We start from the raw sequence: 20,038 nt of genomic DNA, 5'->3' as shown, positions 1-20,038 counted from the left end.
AACCAGCTTTACAACAAATGCTAAAGGAACTTCTCTAGGCAAGAAACACAAGAGAAGGAAAAGACCTACAATAACAAACCCAAAGCAATTAAGAAAATGGGAATAGGAACATACATATCGATAATTACCTTAAATGTAAATGGACTAAATGCTTCCACCAAAAGACACAGACTGGCTGAATGGATACAAAAACAAGACCCATATATATGCTGTCTACAAGAGACCCACTTCAGACCTAGGGACACATACAGACTGAAAGTGAGGGGATGGAAAAAGATATTACATGCAAATGGAAGCCAAAAGAAAGCTGGAGTGGCAATTCTCATATCAGACAAAATAGACTTTAAAATAAAGACTATAACAAGCGACAAAGAAGGACACTACATAATGATCAAGGGATCGATCCAAGAAGAAGATATAACAATGGTAAATATTTATGCACCCAACATAGGAGCACCTCGATACATAAGGCAAATACTAACGGCCATAAAAGGGGAAATCGATAGTAACACATTCATAGTAGGGGAGTTTAACACCCCACTTTCACCAATGGACAGATCATCCAAAATGAAAATAAATAAGGAAACATAAGCTTTAAATGATACATTAAACAAGATGGACTTAATTGATATTCATAGGACATTCCATCCCAAAACAACAGAACACACATTTTTCTCAAGTGCTCATGGTACATTCTCCAGGATAGATCATATCTTGGGTCACAAATCAAGCCTTGGTAAATTTAAGAAAATTGAAATTGTATCAAGTACCTTTTCAGACCACAACGTTATGAGACTAGATATCAATTACAGGCAAAGATCTGTAAAAAATACAAACACATGGAGGCTAAACAATACACTACTTAATAACGAAGTGCTCCCTGAAGAAATCAAAGAGGAAATCAAAAAATACCTAGAAACAAATGACAACAGAGACACAACAACCCAAAACCTATGGGATGCAGCAAAAGCAGTTCTAAGAGGGAAGTTTATAGCAATACAATCCTACCTTAAGAAACAGGCAACATCTCGAATAAACAACCTAATCTTGCACCTAAAGCAATTAGAGAAAGAAGAACAAAAACACCCCAAAGTTAGCAGAAGGAAAGAAATCATAAAGATCAGATCAGAAATAAATGAAAAAGAAATGAAGGGAACAATACCAAAGATCAATAAAACTAAAAACTGGTTCTTTGAGAAGATAAACAAAATTGATAAACCATTAGCCAGACTCACCAAGAAAAAAAGGGAGAAGACTCAAATCAATAGAATTAGAAATGAAAAACAAGAAGTAACAACTGACACTGCAGAAATACAAAAGATCATGAGAGATTACTACAAGCAACTCTATGCCAATAAAATGGACAACCTGGAAGAAATGGACAAATTCTTAGAAACGCACAACCTGCCAATACTGAATCAGGAAGAAATAGAAAATATGAACAGACCAATCACAAGCACTGAAATTGAAACTGTGATTAAAAATCTTCCAACAGGGGCTTCCCTGATGGCGCAGTGGTTGAGAGTCCACCTGCCAATGCAGTGGACACGGGTTCGTGCCCCGGTCCGGGAGGGTCCCACGTGCCGCAGAGCGGCTGGGCCCGTGGGCCACGGCCGCTGAGCCTGCACGTCCGGAGCCTGTGCTCCACAACAGGAGAGGCCACAACAGTGAGAGGCCCGCGTACAGCAAAAAAAAAAAAAAAAAAAAAAAAAATCTTCCAACAAACAAAAGACCAGGACCAGATGTCTTCACAGGCGAATTCTATAAAGCATTTAGAGAAGAGCTAACACCTATCCTTCTCAAACTCTTCCAAAATATAGCAGAGGGAGGAAGACTCCTAAACTCATTCTACGAGGCCACCATCACCCTGATACCAAAACCAGACAAGGAGGTCACAAAGAAAGAAAACTACAGGCCAATATCACTGATGAACAAAGATGCAAAAATCCTCAACAAAATACTAGCAAACAGAATCCAACAGCACATGAAAAGGATCATACACCATGATCAAGTGGGGTTTATTACAGGAATGCAAGGATTCTTCAATATATGCAAATCAGTCAACGTGATACACCATATTAACACATTGAAGGAGAAAAACCATATGATCATCTCAATAGATGCAGAGAAAGCTTTTGACAAAATTCAACACCCATTTATGATAAAAACCCTGCAGAAAGTAGGCATAGAGGGAACTTTCCTAAACATAATAAAGGCCATATATGACAAATCCAAAGCCAACATCGTCCTCAATGGTGAAAAACTGAAAACATTTCCACTAAGGTCAGGAAGAAGACAAGGTAGCCCACTCTCACCACTCTTATTCAACATAGTTTTGGAAGTTTTAGCCACAGCAATCATAGAAGAAAAGGAAATAAAAGGAATCCAAATCAGAAAAGAAGAAGTAAAGCTGTCACTCTTTGCAGATGACATGATACTATATAGAGAGAATCCTAAAGTGGCTACCAGAAAACTACTAGAGCTAAGCAATGAATTTGGTAAAGTAGCAGGATACAAAATTAATGCATAGAATTCTCTGGCATTCCTATACACTAATGATGAAAAATCTGAAAGTGAAATCAAGAAAACACTCCCATTTACCACTGCAACAAAAAGAATAAAATATCTAGGAATAAACCTACCTAAGGACACAAAAGACCTGTATGCAGAAAATTATAAGACACTGATGAAAGAAATTAAAGATGATACATATAGATGGAGAGATATACCATGTTCTTGGATTGGAAGAATCAACATTGTGAAAATGACTCCACTACCCAATGCAATCTACAGATTTAATGCAATCCCTATCAAGATACCACTGGCATTTTTCAGAGAACTAGAACAAAAAATTTCACAATTTGTATGGAAACACAAAAGACCCCAAATAGCCAAAGCAATCTTGAGAATGAAGAAAGGAGCTGGAGGAATCAGGTTCCCTGACTTCAGACTATACTACAAACCTACAGTAATCAAGACAGTATGGTACTGGCACAAAAACAGAAATATAGATCAATGGATCAGGATAGAAAGCCCAGAGATAAACCCACGCACATATGGACACCTTATCTTTGATAAAGGTGGCAGAAATGTACAGTGGAGAAAAGACAGCCTCTTCAATAAGTGGTGCTGGGAAAACTGGACAGGTACATGTAAAAGTATGAGATTAGATCACTCCCTAACACCATACACAAAAATAAGCTCAAAATGGATTAAAGACCTAAATGTAAGGCTAGAAACTATCAAACTCTTAGAGGAAAACATAGGCAGAACACTCTATGACATAAATCACAGCAAGATCCTTTCTGACCCACGTCCTAGAGAAATGGAAATAAAAACAAAAATAAACAAATGGGACCTAATGAAACTTCAAAGCTTTTGCACAGCAAAGGAAACCATAAACAAGACCAAAAGACAACCCTCAGAATGGGAGAAAATATTTCACATGAAGCAACTGACAAAGGATTAATCTCCAAAATTTACAAGCAGCTCATGCAGCTCAATAACAAAAAAACAAACAACCCAATCCAAAAATGGGCAGAAGACCCTAAATAGACATTTTGCCAAAGAAGATATACAGACTGCCAACAAACACATGAAAGAATGCTCAACATCATTAATCATTAGAGAAATGCAAATCAAATGTACAATGAGATATCATCTCACACCAGTCAGAATGGCCATCATCAAAAAATCTAGAAACAATAAATGCTGGGGAGGGTGTGGAGAAAAGGGAACACTCTTGCACTGCTGGTGGGAATGTGAATTGGTACAGCCAATATGGGGAACAGTATGGAGGTTCCTTAAAAAACTACAAATACAACTACCATATGACCCAGCAATCCCACTACTGGGCATATACCCTGAGAAAACCAAAATTCAAAAAGAGTCATGTATCAAAATGTTCATTGCAGCTCTATTTACAATAGCCCAGAAATGGAAACAACCTAAGTGCCCATCATCGGATGAATGGATAAAGATGTGGCACATATATACAATGGAATATTACTCAGCCATAAAAAGAAACGAAGTTGAGCTATTTGTAACGAGGTGGATAGACCTAGAGTCTGTCATACAGAGTGAAGTAAGTCACAAAGAGAAAGACAAATACCGTATGCTAACACATATATACGGAATTTAAGAAAAAAAGATGTCATGAAGAACCTAGGGGTAAGACAGGAATAAAGACACAGACCTACTGGAGAACGGACTTGAGGATATGGGGAGGGGTGAGCTGTGACAGGGCGAGACAGAGGCATGGACATATATACACTAACAAACGTAAGGTAGATAGCTAGTGGGAAGCAGCCGCATGGCACAGGGATATCAGCTCGGTGCTTTGTGACCGCCTGGAGGGGTGGGATAGGGAGGGTGGGAGGGAGGGAGACACAAGAGGGAAGAGATATGGGAACATATGTATATGTATAACTGATTCACTTTGTTATAAAGCAGAAACTAACACACCATTGTAAAGCAATTATACTCCAATAAAGATGAAAAAAATTCTTTAGAAGTAGGGAAATAGGAACATAAGGCATCTGGAAACATTGTCAGATAAACAACAGTTGAAGAAAATGGATACATTCAAGTTAGAGATAAGGAGATGGAAAAAATCATTACTCCTTACCGAAAATGCGAGCTATCTTTATAACAACAGGCTCTCTAGAGTTTATAACACAAGGAAAAAATTATCTAGTTAGGCCCTTCTGAATAGAGCTTCCCAAATAAAAATAGCACAAACTGAAGTCTGTTCATTGTTTTATTCATTCTTTTCGGGGGTCACTGAATTTTAGGATGGAAGGAGTTTCAGCCAGGGTGGAGGAGAGCATCATCTCCCTCCCTCCTCCACTCTTGCTTTTTTCTGCTGTCACACCAAATATGAGAGTGCCTCCTGAAAGTCAAAAAGGCAATATTTAAAATAAGAGCAGCTTACATATCATTAGCACATCTCCAAAAATAGTCACTATCCTATTTCGCTACCATTTTACTTACAAAGAAACAAAAGTTCAGAGTGGTTAAGTCCCATCCAGAATCACAAAGCTGGAAGTGGCAGACATTTCACGACTAGCATACGTCTCCCTCATTCAAAAATTCCTTCTAGAACTGTGGATATTGCACTTTCCTTGAGATTCCAGGACATGTGAAACGTATATGAGTACAGTAAGCAAGGGGAAAATACAGGTTCACAAATGAGAACAAGGTGGGGTGGGAGTGGGTGGAGAGGGTGGGCACTCACGGTGACTAAGCCCTGCCCTTTGATGAGTCAGCCCCACAAGCTGTAGTTACCAGCAGTTTCTTCACGGCCTCAGAGGTATCTGGTCCCAGCTCACTCACACACTTCCTTAGCCCTTCCACAAGGTGCTCAACAGAAATGCCCAGAGTTTTCAGAAGAAGCTTAAGTGGGTCCATGACTGGGAGAACATTGTCCAGAGGTAAAGGTAAAGCCTTCTTGACAGGAAGTGGCAAACTGTTGATGAGGAAGGCGGTAGCTGCGGAGCAAGAGATCCCAGGTAAAACAAGGCAATTCCAGTTCCTATGACCTCACCACCTTCCACTCTCTCCATCAATGGCTCCATTCCAGCCCTACTCATCTTGATTTCTCAAGAAAACATCTGCTTCTGGACCTTTGCCCCTCCCATTCCATCTCTCTAGAACTTTCTTTCCCCAGATAACTACATGCCTTTCTTCCTTCCTTATTTGGTCTCTCCTCAGATGTTACATTCTCAGAGATGTATCTAAAATGGTATCACCCGTCACCCTCTACCTTTATTTTTTCTTACCACTACTTAAAGTATTAAATCTTTATTCATTTCTTTACTTTGCCTTCATCCTCTCACTAATATGTAGGATCCAAGAGAATAAGAAATTTGAGTTTTATTCACTACCATCACCCACGCCTAGGACAGACCCGGGCATATAGTAAGCACTCAAAAGATACTGGTGATTGACTAGATGGGAGTATAGTTTGCATGTGGCTGTCTCCATAGCCCACAAGCTTGAAACCAAAGGGAAGATGCCATAATGAACCTCCACTTGGAGATGTGAATGGACCCAACCACAGCCCAGGAAACTGCTCCCTACCAGTCCAACTCAATGCTACAAACATAAGTGAACACAGACTCTATGTCAGTTGGTGCAGATACACAGATGAATAAAACAAGATATTCCACTCAGAGAACTCACACAGTCTGGTGGAAAATAAAGATTTGTGTATGCCACAGTGCAGCATGTGCTATGCTAATACTATGGACAAAGCTCTATGGAAACACAAAAGAAGTGATGATTAATTCTAACCTAGGAGAATGCTACAGGAATCTTCCAAGAACAGATGTTGCAAGAGATGTGTCTTGAGGCAAATGCCAGGATCACAGGTAAATAAGGGGAGCAGCATTTTAAAGAGGAACAAAATTAACCACGGCATTGAGATATTAAGGTGAAAGTGCATACAGAGGATGGTGAGTCTTCTTCAGAATTCCAGTGTGGTGTGCTAAGGAGGGATAAAGAAGGTTAGGCTGCAACTTGGGTGGGGCGGATTTTCAAAGCCTTGAATGTCATACAGATGAGTTTGAGATTTTTTTTCCCAAGGGTAATGGGGAGCTATCAAGGCTCTTATATGGAATAATTGCATTTTTATATCTTCAGCTTTAGAAAGATAACTTTCACACAGAAGAGGTTAGAGAATGAGGAAAATGCTTATGATACATATTTTTACAAAACACATTTGTGTATGTATAAATACATACATGCAGAAGCACACACATAAGACACACATCCTCCTGCTGGCTAAGACCCTGCCAGTACTTCATTCTCTTTGTAATACTTTTTATTTTCCCGTTCAAATCTTAAAAATGGAGCTTGCGCACCTATTTCCCCTTCATCTTCTACCACCCATTTTCCCTCCAAAACTCTCCCCCAGAAGGGGGATATTTATTTCCCCTCCACCCATCTTTCTGCTGCCACGTCTTCCCATGTGTCCTTAGACACTAAAGGACAACAAAATAGCCAAAACTGGTGAAGTTACAAATCAGTTCAAAAATTCAAAAAAAATTCACAAGCCAAAGTTGCCAATGTAGGCATGGGTATCACACAGTTTCTCACGATTAATCTCCGTACTTCTTATTTTCAACACTTTGGTGAGTGTCTTCTTTGTACGTACTTACATATTCCAGGGGGGAGACCCTCAAAGCTTTTTGTTCTCCAAATGAGCAGCGGCCATTATGATGGATTTTGCAGATGCGCCCAAATATCTCTTCCTATGTGACTCCCTCCAAAAAGAAAGGATCAGTTTCCATTCTCCTCCAAGAAATCAGACTCTATACCCTACCTAGAAATGGAACTGTTCACCCCTCAGCTCTCCCACAGAGCTCTATCTGTATTGTCATTGTGCATTAATGACTGGTCTAGTACGGCAGTGACTTCTGTAGAAGTCTTCTCTCCCTTGCCAGACTGTAAGAACCTTGAGAACAATATTTATGTCTGATTCAGGTCTGAATCTTCTAATGCCTATCCAGTGACCAACAGCTTATAGCCACTCAGCAAATACCCATTGATTGTCTGAACAGATAAATGTAGCTATGTCTCAAGAGAACCAATGCTGCAATCTGATTAGAGATGATAGCAAGAATGACTCCATATAGTTTCAGAAACATAAAAGAAAGAAGTCACAAAATCAGATCTTAACTCAAAATTAAGGAAAATTAATGGTGGCCAAAGTTCAATAATGAAGTGCGTTTGTTGAACCTCTGTGGTAGCTGGTTAACTTCTTTGTAGGATACACCAGGGATGGTACTTGTATTGGGTTAGAGCTTGGAGCTGGGAGCAGGGGGCATCTGAAGTCCCTTCTGACCTTACTATTCTGTGGCTCTAAAACTCCCTCCACCATATTCCACTGGGAGCCTAGGCTTAATAGTTGTGTTCCTGTTAACAGAAAAATAGAGAAATATCATATGTTCCCGGCTACTTACCAGAGTAACTGCAAATGCTGATGGTCACCAGCAGGAACACAGTGACCAGCTTTATTGTATGTTGTCTGTGATATTTACCTGGAGTTTAAGATTAAACTGGAAAACCTAATGAGCCCACCAAGCCAGTGGTTCCCCTTGCTGTACCAAGTGTGGCAGTGGCTTTTGCACACACCCATATTTATACACCAAACAGGGACCTGAATTTCAGTCACGACCACTTGACTCGCCCCAGGGAAGAAAAGCATGGAGGTCATGTTTTCTCACTAAACAAACTGGAGGTTTTTTCCGTTTTCCCTCATGTTCCCATGAGAAACAAAGCCCTATCTTAAAACACTCTCAAGGATCTCTTGCATAAGCTCTTACACAGAGTTGCGGGTGGGAAGCAAAGAGCTCTAAAAGTCCTTCTGAAAAAAATAAAAAATAAATAAATAAATAAATAAAAGTCCTTCTGGAAGAACTCTGAAAAGAAGGGAAGGTTTCATATTGGGATTAAAGAGGGTGAAAATTCTGTTGCTTTCCTCCAGTTTCCTAATAAAGTTTGGAGAAACACATTAACTGATGAGCTCGACAGTTGTAGGCGTAATCCCGACGTCCCTTTAGCCCTGAAATAATACAGACTCAGCTTATTGGCATTTAGTGCCACATTTCTCTGGAATTTACCTCCACCCACCCCATCCCTGTTCACACATCTACTATGGCAAGATCTTCTACCAGTTCTAGTGTCTCCCACTTATTTGGGGAACACCCAGGGTCATGCCTTCTCTGTGTTCTCATATAGCTCAGGATCGAAAATCAAAATGCCTTTTTAAAAACCTGGGATTCAATATTTACTCTTTGTGTAACCTTAGATTTGACGTATTTTATTCTATAGTATTGTCCTCCTCATCTAAAATGGGACATTTAACAGCTAACAGCAAGATGGTCTCAAAGGTGTGTGACCCTGAGAAAAAAAATTTTTTTACAACACCCCATCTATATGAACAACTTGGGTCACCAAAATATGCATGTCAGTACCCTTCTGGCAGTCCAGTCCCTTGTAATCATGCAAAAGAAATATTGTGCTGACCACAGGAACAATCTGCTTGCAAGGCTGCCCTCCTGCAACCAGTACTCAGCCATGGGGCCCTAGGATGACCCTATTTGTAAGCCCAAGTCCTAGCGTTCCTTGGGGTATCTGGTACCGGAAAGAGAGAAAGAACGACACTTGAAGGGGAGAAATAAGATCCAGGGTCCAGGTGGATCCCAGTCCCAGCTCGGAGCTCCCTGACCAAATGACATTGCTGGCCCCAGACTCCCCCTGCCACTGAAGGGGTACTCAGAACATTGTGAGGAAGATACGTCAAGGCATAGTCCCCTCTAGGTGCAAGGCCAGGAGTTGGGGCCCCACTTGAGGGTGTGTTATTGTTATGAGGATTTAATGTAGTTATGTAGATCCAGGATATAACTGTACCAAACCAAGATTAACACCTAACAAGTGTCACCTGGTATTCATTTGTGTACATTACCGAGTTATAACTGCCATTTCTTTAGTTTTCTGCTACATTATAAACTGCATGGAGATCATGTATTACTGCCACACGTACGCAATCCTGCCCCTTCTACTGCTTTCTCTGCCACAGACGGCTTCAGTTTTTCCTGGAGAACTATCACCTAGCCAGGGATGTTGATGTTCCAGAACTCTCACAGGGCCAAGGTTGTGTGTGGTAAAGTGGTGGTGAGTTGATGCCATCCTTTATTTTTATGTTATGACCTTTCTATAGGATACGAAAACTGTACTGCCCTCATCTCTGCTGGTTGTTTCCATTTTGCTCTCACATCCTTTCTGTGCATGTCCCCGCCTCTGCCCTGCACTATAGGAAGCTCAGTTTTACAAACTGTGGTCTCCAGACTTCCCAGCCAACTGCTTTCTGGTTAGGATCGGCTAACGGGAGGAACTGGGAAAGATTGGAGGGGAGAGAAAGGGAGAAATCAGGGTGCTTCTCCCTCTCTCTGCTTCAGGAGACATCTCGGGCAGTGACAGCCACTTCTCCACGGCTCCAGCTCCTTCCAGAAAGGCCCTTTCATCTGCGGTCCCACACACACCAGGCAGTCCCACCATCAATCCGGCTTCCACGGTGCAGCCCCAGCCTGGGCCCAACCTGCTCTCCCTATCCCTCCCGGCAAAGAAGTAGTAGCAGCTTCCTGCACTTTATAATCTCAGAGTTGACTCGCCCTTCCCCTGGTTGCTTTAACTGCCTTTCTAGCAACTTGTAAATTATCCTTCAAGTTAAATTTTTCCTGTTTGATCACCTGGCATGGTTTTGACTTTCTGGCTATGTTCTGACTAACACAGCATACTAAAATATAGTAGCGTTTTTGGCAAAAAACAGATATTTCTGTTTGGAAACATAGCCTCTCTCTCGCAACTGCCAAGTTATGAGTCCACAAGGAGCTGGACCAATCCAAGAGAAATAGAGCAATACACATACACGGATGCTTCTCCCTTTCTACCCCTGAAGTGTGTGGCACTGTCTCCAGCTTATCTGCTGGTCCTGGAGGTGAGTTCTTTCCCAGGAAGTTCCTCAGACCTCAGTTCTTTCCCAGGAAGCGCTAATAGATTTCTGGTGGGCCCATCTAATAGTCAACCAGACATTGTCTTGACCAAAACCTGGTAGTAAACATGGATGGCTTAGACTAAAGGCTAGAACCTCCTCCATGCAAAACACACACACACACACACACACACACAAACACACCCACAGACTCTCTCTCTCTCTCTCTCTCTGTCACACTCACAAACACAAATGTCCACATGCTTACACATATATGAACAGTAATATGTGCACGTGAACAGACAGATATCACATAACCTTCAAGCACTACTGTTTTCATTTCTTTTGTTCAACAAATAGTTATTGAGCATCTGCTCTGTGCCTGACACTGTCAGGAACTAAGACTGGAGTAGTAAATGAGGCAAGCAAATGTCTTGCTTTTGTGGAGCTGACAGTGTATGGGATAAACAGACAATAAACAGATAAACAAGTAAGAGCTAGTAGTAAGTCCTATGAAGAAGCTAATAGGGTGCTCTGATTGTAAAGAACAAGAGGATTGGGGGTACAGTCAGACCTGAAAAGAGACTCGGAGTTGGCTACTCCCATGCTTCTTGCATTCTGAGCCCATGTATTAGTCATGTCTTTTTATTCCATATTTCTGATGCTTTGACATTTTAGAGGCTTGCTGACCTTGGAGGGACTGCCCCTCCCAGGGCTAGCTAATTACTAGAGATACCAAATGGCTCACCTGGGAGTGTACCTTTCATATGCAAACCAACCAATCCAGAGCCCACACTGCCAACCACCTCCTTCAGGGAGTCCTTGTCCCCCACCGGGCCACTGTCCACCTGCCTCAATCACCCCCGGGCCCAGGCAGGTACCACACAACTAGGGACAGTCCCTACACCCCAGAGCCCACTGAAATTATTCAAACTAGCCTATCCTAAACCTGCTTACCCTGTCTCCCCACCCCTTCCCATGGAAAACTCCTGGGAAGTTTGAGTAAAGGCTCCTGCCCACTCACTTGCCCCACCCTCCTGACAAACCCAGCGCTTCCCATGTGCCCTTACTGTCCTGTGGTGTTGCATGACACTTTTCTTGGGAATCTGTCAGTAAAACAAGCTATCTTTTCAATGGCAGTTATCTCCTGATCTGATGACCTGAATAATAATAAAACATATTTTAAAACAGCCTTCTATGCTTTTCTTGTGCCTTTGTTATGCTACTGATACTGATATTGTTTGTATTAATGTTTTCTTTCCCAGGACTAATTTGTTAACATCTCAGCCGGTTTGTCTTGTTCATATTTGGATCCTAACACAGAATCCTACACACTTGATAATGTTATTAAGAACCACCAATCAGTGCCAGGCCCTAACTTTGCATATGGTATCCATTTCATTCTCATAAAACCCCTGAAGATAAGAGCTTTTATCCCATTTTATAAATGAGAGGTCTGAAGCTGGAAGCAATGAATTAATTGCCAAGGTCACTTAGATAATATATAATGTGGCCAGAATTTGAGTCCTTTCTTCTGATTTGTATTTCTTTACCTTTAAACACTTAATTAATATGCTTTTCCAGTAAGCATTTGTTAATAAATTAATTCATGAAAAGAAATGAAAAGGAGATGAATGCCAGTATTTCTAAATTAATTTTCAAAGTGTTTTTCGAATGAATTTTTTGTGGAGATTAAATTTATAAGCGAGAGTAGAAGTTCAATTAGCCATTCAACAAGTATTTATGGAGTATGTTTGGTGGATCTGCCTCTGTGGTAGATTCTGGGAATACAGCAGGAAGAAAGCCGGCATGACTCTTGCCTCATCTTAATTATATTAAAGGAAACTGTTAGAAGCAAGTCAGAAAGTCCAACATAATAACGGCCATATATGACAAACCCACAGCTAACATCATACTCAATGGTGAAAAACTGAAAGCGTTTCCTCTAAGATCAGGAACGAGAAAAAGATGCCCACTCTCAACACTTTTATTCAAAATAGTTTTAGAAGTCTAGCCATGGCAATCAGAAAGGAAAAAGAAATAAAAGGAATCCAAATTGGAAAAGAGGAAGTAAAACTGTCACTGTTTGCAGATCACATGACACTATACATAGAAAATCCTAATGACACCACCAGAAAAACTACTAGAGCTCATCAGTGAATTCGGTCAAGTTGCAGGATACAAAATTAGGTTGCATTCCTATGCACTAACAATGAAAGATCAGAAAGAGAAATGAAGGAAACAATCCCATTTACCATTGAATGAAAAAGAATAAAATACCTAGGAATAAACCTACCTAAGGAGGCAAAAGACCTGTACTCCAAAAACAGTAAGATGCTGATGAAAGAAATTGAAGATGACACAAACAGATGGAAAGATATAAAGTGTCCTTTTTGTCTCTGTGAGGAGAATGACAGTTTTAAAGAAGCCAGCTGAATGTAGATTCAAGACACAAATCAGAAAAAGAAAAGAATCAGCCTGAGATTTCATCTCACACTCTTTCTTCTAGCTGAAAAGAGACAGTTATTGGGAAGTCACACTGGAGACATCAAAGTAGAGCTCATTATCTCCACTTCTACTTTCTGTAAATTGGATAGTCAAAGTGACTTAAAGTGAAACCTAAATAAAACAGGATATAGCCTCAAAATTTGTCTTGAAAACACAAGCATGTAACAATCAAATGTCACAGCTTTGAATACCAACCTTATAGAGTTTGGAGAAAAGCAAAAATAATAATAACCTGTTCCTGGCTCTCTTCCCTATTGATCGAATCCTATTTAGTGAAAAATCAGTCCACTGTTGTTTAAGGCTAACTTTTAGCCCCTTTAGAGGCACTGCAAGGAAATCCAAATGGAACATGAGCCCATGAGGGTGAAACACAGGAAATGACACGTAAATCAAGACCAAATCAAAGTAAAAATCTAGGAAGCCTCAAAAAAGGAGAAAAGTGATTTGCCCAGGCTGGATTTTTCAAAGATGACTTCAGGTGGTTCTTGAATTCAAAAATTTGGATAAGAAGAGAAGATGAGAACTAAAAGTAGAATTTGTAATGTTTTATTTTAAGAAACTAACTGAGACAAGTAAGTAAGCTAAAAAGGAAGATGTGTGGAAAAAGTCTCTTTCTTCTTTCTCTCTCCAGCACTGTTCATCCACATGCCTGACCATGGCAAATTTCAAACAAATGTTTAGTTTACAATCAAACAATCCATGAATTGCATCAGATGAGTTAATGAGAAGGTACGGCTATAAAAAACTAAACTCTGACGGCCTGAATGACACTACCACTTGGTCTGGCAAGACTTGATCCATAGTGAGAAATATGGGTTCTTGAGCAGGGGCAAACCTGGTCATAGGGGTTTATAAAGCAGGTTAGTGTAAGGGAAGCAGAAAGGCCATTCAGTGAGGAGTCTGGGCCCAGATGACCCCGTACTCCCAATCCATGTTGCAGTCCCACATTCACAGCTAATGTCACTATCTTGTTAGGGGGCCAGAATTGCATCTGCTATAACTTCCTTCCAGCAAGGATGTCAACCCTCCCAGAGGGCAGCTCTTCAGTGCCTAGCAGACATTCTCCATGACATGAAAGTCCTACCTTTCAACTGTCCTTTATAGGGGAATGACTTTACCATATTACCTGGTAACCTTGCAGGGATCCACATACGTGAAGGGTCGAACCATTGCTTATCTGAGTCTTGGGGAAACACCTTGCGATCCTCCTGGAACCTGAGAAGATGGGAGGACTACAGTAGCTGCTATGAGCCATCTCCCACGTGCCTTCACATCTCTCCAGGGAAGCTGTTGTAAGACATTGCCTCCCAGGTCCTATGAGGCGTGGGACTTTCTGCCCTAACCCCCCTTGGAACAGAACTGCAGAATATTAAAACCTAAGCCTCTCAGCTGCAGTCTAGAATTAGCTCCCCACAACCGGCCTTGGAGTCATGCAACCCCTTCTGTTTCGTTGTCATCCTTTTTAATAGACTTTTGGTCTATTCTTCTCTTTGCTGTCTATGTAAAGTGATAAACTGTCTAAATCTAAAAGTGGCTCATTGTATCTTTAGCAACTAAATAAGTCAAGGCCTCGGCCTTGCCTGCTTTTGAATATGTGAGGTTAACACCCTTCCAAGAAACAACCAAACTGCACATTCACCCTGTGGGTGTGACTCAAAGAAGAACATGAAAAGTTCATGGTGTACTTTTCCAAGTTACAGGTCCTAACTCAGTGCCTCTGCTATAAATCATTTCCCCCTCTCCAAATGTTTACACTATGACTCTTGACCAAAAGTACAGGGAGGGATAGGCCTTTTTACTAAGATGAGTGGGCTCCTGGCAAGCCTCAGGATAAGCATTCAATTTATGTTAGATATGATAATAATGATGATTACCATTATTTTCCTCTCTACGTTTTGTTTTCCAGCTTCCTAATTGTAACCTCACAGCAGCCACCATTACCAACAAGTTCATCAACACCACTTCTCCATTACTTAATTGTGAATGATATTTGGGGATTTTTATTTACAATTTTCTCTTTAAAGAATTCTGTATTTCTTTTGGCTTCCTTTATAGAATAGAAGGAGGGGAATGGATAATCACTGTATCCAGTAAAGAAATAATGGAGGTTTTTCTGGTATAAAGTTTTAATTTGAGACAACTTCACCCTTACAGAAAAGATCTGAGTACAGTACAAAGAATTTTTTTTGGAACCATTTGAAACTGAATTGCTGACCCAATGCTCCGTCGCTCAAGGAATACTGGTGGGTACTATGTGCAACGACACCCTCCTACGTGACCATAATCAGGGACTTAACATTGATACTTTACTGCCACCTACTGAATTATACCTAATTCAAGTTTCACCAACTATCTGAATACTGTCCTTTGTAGCAAAAGGATGCAGTTCAGAATCATGTATTACACTTTGTCATTATTTCTTTTTAGTCTTCCTCAATCTGGAAGAGCTGCTCAGCCTTTTCTTGACTTTCATGAAATTTTTGAAGACCACAGGCCAGTTTTTTTTGTAGAATGTTGCTCAGTTTGGCTTCATCTGATGTTTCCTCATTGCCAGGTTCTGGTTATGCAAGAAGCCAGGCTGTGTTCTCAATGTATCCTATCAGTTGGTACATGATTCTTCCCCTTACTGATTTAAACTACTCATCTTGATCCCATGATTGAGGTGAAGTCTGCCAGACTTCTCCATTTTGCTCATTTTCCTGTTTAATTAACAATTGTTTTGTGGGAAGTTACTTTGAAACTATGTAAATATCCCATTCCTAATCAAACGTTCAATTTCTGCTTAAATACCAGAAGGGACTCAGGGGTTCCTACTTTATTAAATGGAGTATCATCCATTACTGTAATATTATATTTGATAACCAAAATGGCTCCAATATTGCCAGTGAAAGCCCCTGCAAGCTGGCCTGCCTGCCTTTTGGTGTGTCCTTGTCATTCTTTGTGCTTGCTTTCTGGTATTACAGGATGATCCAGGCTCATCTTCAATATTCTCTGCCCCAGCCCAAATAAACTCTTTTTCCAAGAAGTGACCCTTAGTTCTTTTTAGAAGAAAAGTAATATTGTGGAGTCATCCAGGTATTAGATTACTCATTTCAATCAGGATGTCCTGCTTCAAGGCCCTCCCAGTGGACAGAGCTAGAAAGGATATGTATACATATGTGGGATATGTAAATGCCCTCTTCTCACTGCAAGGGCTTTGACTCTCTTGCTATTCCGTGTTCCCTCAGTAAACGCCCTTCTTACTCTACTTGGGCCCTGACTCCCTATGCCAGGCCAAACCCCAGGGATGCCCTCACCTCTCTTAGTTAAATCAGTTCTCCAGAGAAAAAAAGTTGTTCTGTTCTTATCCTGTGTTCATGCCTCAGTTTGCCAGTTTTATTCATTTACATTAATGATGAAACAGAAAGAACATTTGACTAGGGTCAGACAAGTTTTAATAAATCTCTTTCATTTAATTCCCATAGCAAATCATTCACCTTTCTGAATCTCAGCTCATTAACCTATAAAGGAAGATCATATATTAAGCATATATAGTTGTATGGATTAATTGAGATGGTGTATGTTCAGATCCTTGGTTTACACATAGATATTACAATAATAAAATAATAGTTATTGTTCCATCAAATCTAGAAAAAAATTCAGGACTCATTCTTTGATTGGCAAAAGAGGGAACTGAGAAATAAGACAGAACTAATTTCAATGATTTTTTTTTTTAACATCAATATGAGCAAAACGTGTTCTTATCTCAGAAATCATTTCAAACTCCACAGGCTCTGAAAATACAGCTATAAAAATCTACCAGAACTGTAAAACAGTGGTGTCAAAATCAAAGAAGAAAAAAACTTTATTTTGTTACTGGTTATTAGTCACAGTCAACATATTTAGATCTGAGTCTAATACTTTGAAGCCATTTGCAACCTGGACCTATTAGCTATTTAAAGCTGCATAACAAATTACTCCAAAGCTTAGTGGCTTAAAACAACCACAGTTTATTATTTTCAGAATTCTTTGAAACTACTGCATTCTTCTGCAACGTTCTGTTTACTAGTGCACTGGGATGGCTGGATATACAAAATACTGGCATTTGTAGTTGGCTTTGGCCAGGAGCTCAGCAGCAGGCTGTCTGCAAGAGGCCTTTGTGGTCCATGAGTTCATATTGAAAGATATGAAAATTAAAACTGTAGATGTTCTAATGATTAGCCTCAAAAGATACACAGCATCGGGCTTCCCTGGTGGCACAGTGGTTGAGAGTCCACCTGCCGATGCAGGGGACACTGGTTCGTGCCCCGGTCCGGGAGGATCCCACATGCCGCGGAGCGACTAGGCCCGTGAGCCATGGCCGCTGAGCCTGCGCGTCTGGAGCCTGTGCTCCGCAACGGGAGAGGCCACAACAGTGAGAGACCCGCGTACCGCAAAAAAAAAAAAGATACACAGCATCTTTTACACTACATTCTGTTATTCCAATCAAGCCATAGGACCAGTCCAGGTCTGAGTGGAGAGGAAACACGCTCTACTTCTCGGTGGGAAGAATTGCAAAGAACACGTACCCATATTTAATCCACAACAAACCCATATTAAGAGGGTGTCCAGACTTTTGAAAGATCATATGAGAGACAGTTAATGAATGTGGGAACATCAGCCTGGAGATAAGACGAATCAAGGAGACCTTAAAATATTGTTCAAATACTTGGGGACCTATCACGATGAAGGAAGAATAGACTTGGATATATAATAGAATTTGAGAGTTCTTTTGAAATGCGATTAGAAACTACAGGAATGTACAGTTTAGTGAATCAGTATTGAAACCCCAAAATAGAGGTTAGCTAATGTCACATTTACTGTAAAAAAGGTTCTTATAATAGATAAAAGGATAGATTATACCCTCTTTATTACCCTTTCCAAGTCTATGATCATAGATTCCAACAGCTTCCTTAACCTGAAGCTTAATTCAAGAAGAAAGTGCTCAAGATTGCGATAAACCACTTTAAAATTAGTGAAGCTTCCTCACCACCATTTCTCAGACTGTATCACAAGCGGAAGTCTCCAACTCAGTGAATGCTGATGCACAAATATTTTTCCCTATGGGTCTCAAATTTTTTAAGGTTTTGACTATCAAATGAGTAAAGTTATAATAATTTTTTTTTTTTTTTTGCTGCACCACGCGGCATGTGGGATCTTAGTTCCCCGACCAGGGATCGAACCCACACACCCTGCATTGGAAGCACATAGTCTTAACCACTGGATTGCCAGGGAAGTCCCAGTAAAGTTATAATAATTTAAAGTCAAAAGGAAAACTACTTGGTGCTCAACACCAATTTAAATGCTTAAAATATTTCTTTTTAAAAAATATTTAAAATAACTCACAGTGCCTCACCAATATTTAAAAGAGTAACGCTATCACAGGTCCTGCCATCTGGGGCTTTCAGGATGAGAAGCTGAATTAGATTATGTCTGATATGCCTCCCCTCTCTAGAAGCTCCACAAATGTACGTTTTATTTCTTACACGGAGGAGTAAGTCCAAACCGTGGGAAACCGTGAGGGTTTGTGAAATTTGATGTTGAACCCAAATCAATTTTCAAAACAGTTCACAAGTGCCCCCTTGTGGCCAGTTCAGAGATTGTGTTACAGTTTGCTACAAAACAAAGCAAAGCAAAACAACAGACAATGGGTTAGTGAATACCTTCTTTGTGCCAGGGCTTGTGCTACAGAGCAGTAATGAATTGCAAAGTTAAAAGGGAGGGTGGGGGAATTATTGTTTTTGCTTCTTGTTTTATTTCTCAAATGATAAGCTAAAAGAAACACTGTCTCAACTGTAGCAGAAGGTTTGGAAACTATATTATAGTGGATTTGGAGATATGTGTGGGTGTTTACGGTTGGGGAGACGGGGATGGTGTGCAGAGTGATGGCAGAGTAAGCAAAGTGACTAATGTCCCTGGAAGCCCTGAGAGCCTCTAATCCTCAGAGGTTTTTACAGCACCCCTTAATATTTAGCAGTGTAGGGGGACACCTTCAGGATCTTTCTGTCATTCCAGAACCTGGATAAATAAGAAGGCATTCTGGTGAACACAGGCTGCATTAATATTCAATCCTCTCTGCATTCCCTAGTCTATGGGTGCCAAATACAGGACTTCCAAGATATTGTCATCAATAATAGTAGAAAGCATTTAGAAAGGCTAGACCTGTTTTCTGGTTCCACGTATAAGGAGCTTCAAAGTCACTGCTCTGTTCTAACAACAAGTAAAAATCTCAAAAGACTAAAAAAATCAACAACTCGTCTTGGATCCATAAGACCCATGAGGACACCAGGTAAACTGCCCCAAGACTGGAGAGAAAGCCAGGTGATTACAAGGAGTCATCGGCTTAGCGGCGCAGACTCATGAGTGGAAACCACCTGGGGACCTAGTGCTGGGGTAGGAAAACCTGAAGTATAATTGACGAAATGCTGGAAGCTCAGCATGGACAACTCTGGGAGTTAAAAACTCCAGAGGGACTCAGTCATGGGTGGGGAGAGGCACAATATTATGAGATCTATCTCCAAGAGCTCAACAAGATTTCCAGAGTAAATATCAGAGAAAAATCTCTTGGGCTTCAGGCAGAGGAAAGAGGAAAAGGAATCAATTTGAAATATACCAGAGCACTTTGTTCTTAACAAGGCCTGCCATCAGGGAAAGCTAGTTAACCAGAGCCTAACCAGCTGGAGTATCATCAGAGCCTAACTGATCTGGGGAAGGGAAACACCCAACTTCAGCCCACAATCCAGAGGCACAGGCTCACTAAGACTGAGACCTGATCGTAGGACGAAATGTTACTTTCCCTCCCCCAAAACCTCACCACCTCATTACTAAAGGCCTATTTACAGCAGTTCCTTTTACCCAGTACATCATATCCAGCTGTAAGAAAAAAAAAAAAAAATTACAAGGCAGGCCAAAAAACACAATTTGAAGAAACAGAGAGAGCAAGTATCAGAATTCAACACGGCACAATGTTGGAATTATGAGACTAGGAATTTAAAACAAATATGATTAATATACTCA

General features: G+C 40.6%; 1 protein-coding gene across 1 annotated transcript; it reads right to left on the bottom strand.

Moving 5' to 3' along the window:
* Positions 1-210: 210 nt before the first annotated feature.
* Positions 211-8,714, bottom strand: SCGB3A2 (secretoglobin family 3A member 2). The gene is given in 5 exon segments (XM_089909481.1): positions 211-4,891; positions 5,287-5,489; positions 7,852-7,867; positions 7,869-7,917; positions 8,043-8,714. Coding segments are annotated over 5 exon segments (468 nt in total). The 5' UTR covers positions 8,219-8,714; the 3' UTR covers positions 211-4,867.
* Between the last annotated feature and the right edge of the window lie 11,324 nt (positions 8,715-20,038).

Source organism: Delphinapterus leucas, chromosome 3 (assembly GCF_059928025.1).
Source record: "Delphinapterus leucas isolate spDelLeu-1000000601 "Yukka" chromosome 3, BTC_Dleu_Yukka2, whole genome shotgun sequence".
Classification (NCBI taxonomy): Eukaryota; Metazoa; Chordata; class Mammalia; order Artiodactyla; family Monodontidae; genus Delphinapterus; species Delphinapterus leucas.
This window is presented reverse-complemented; position numbering and strand designations above follow the sequence as displayed.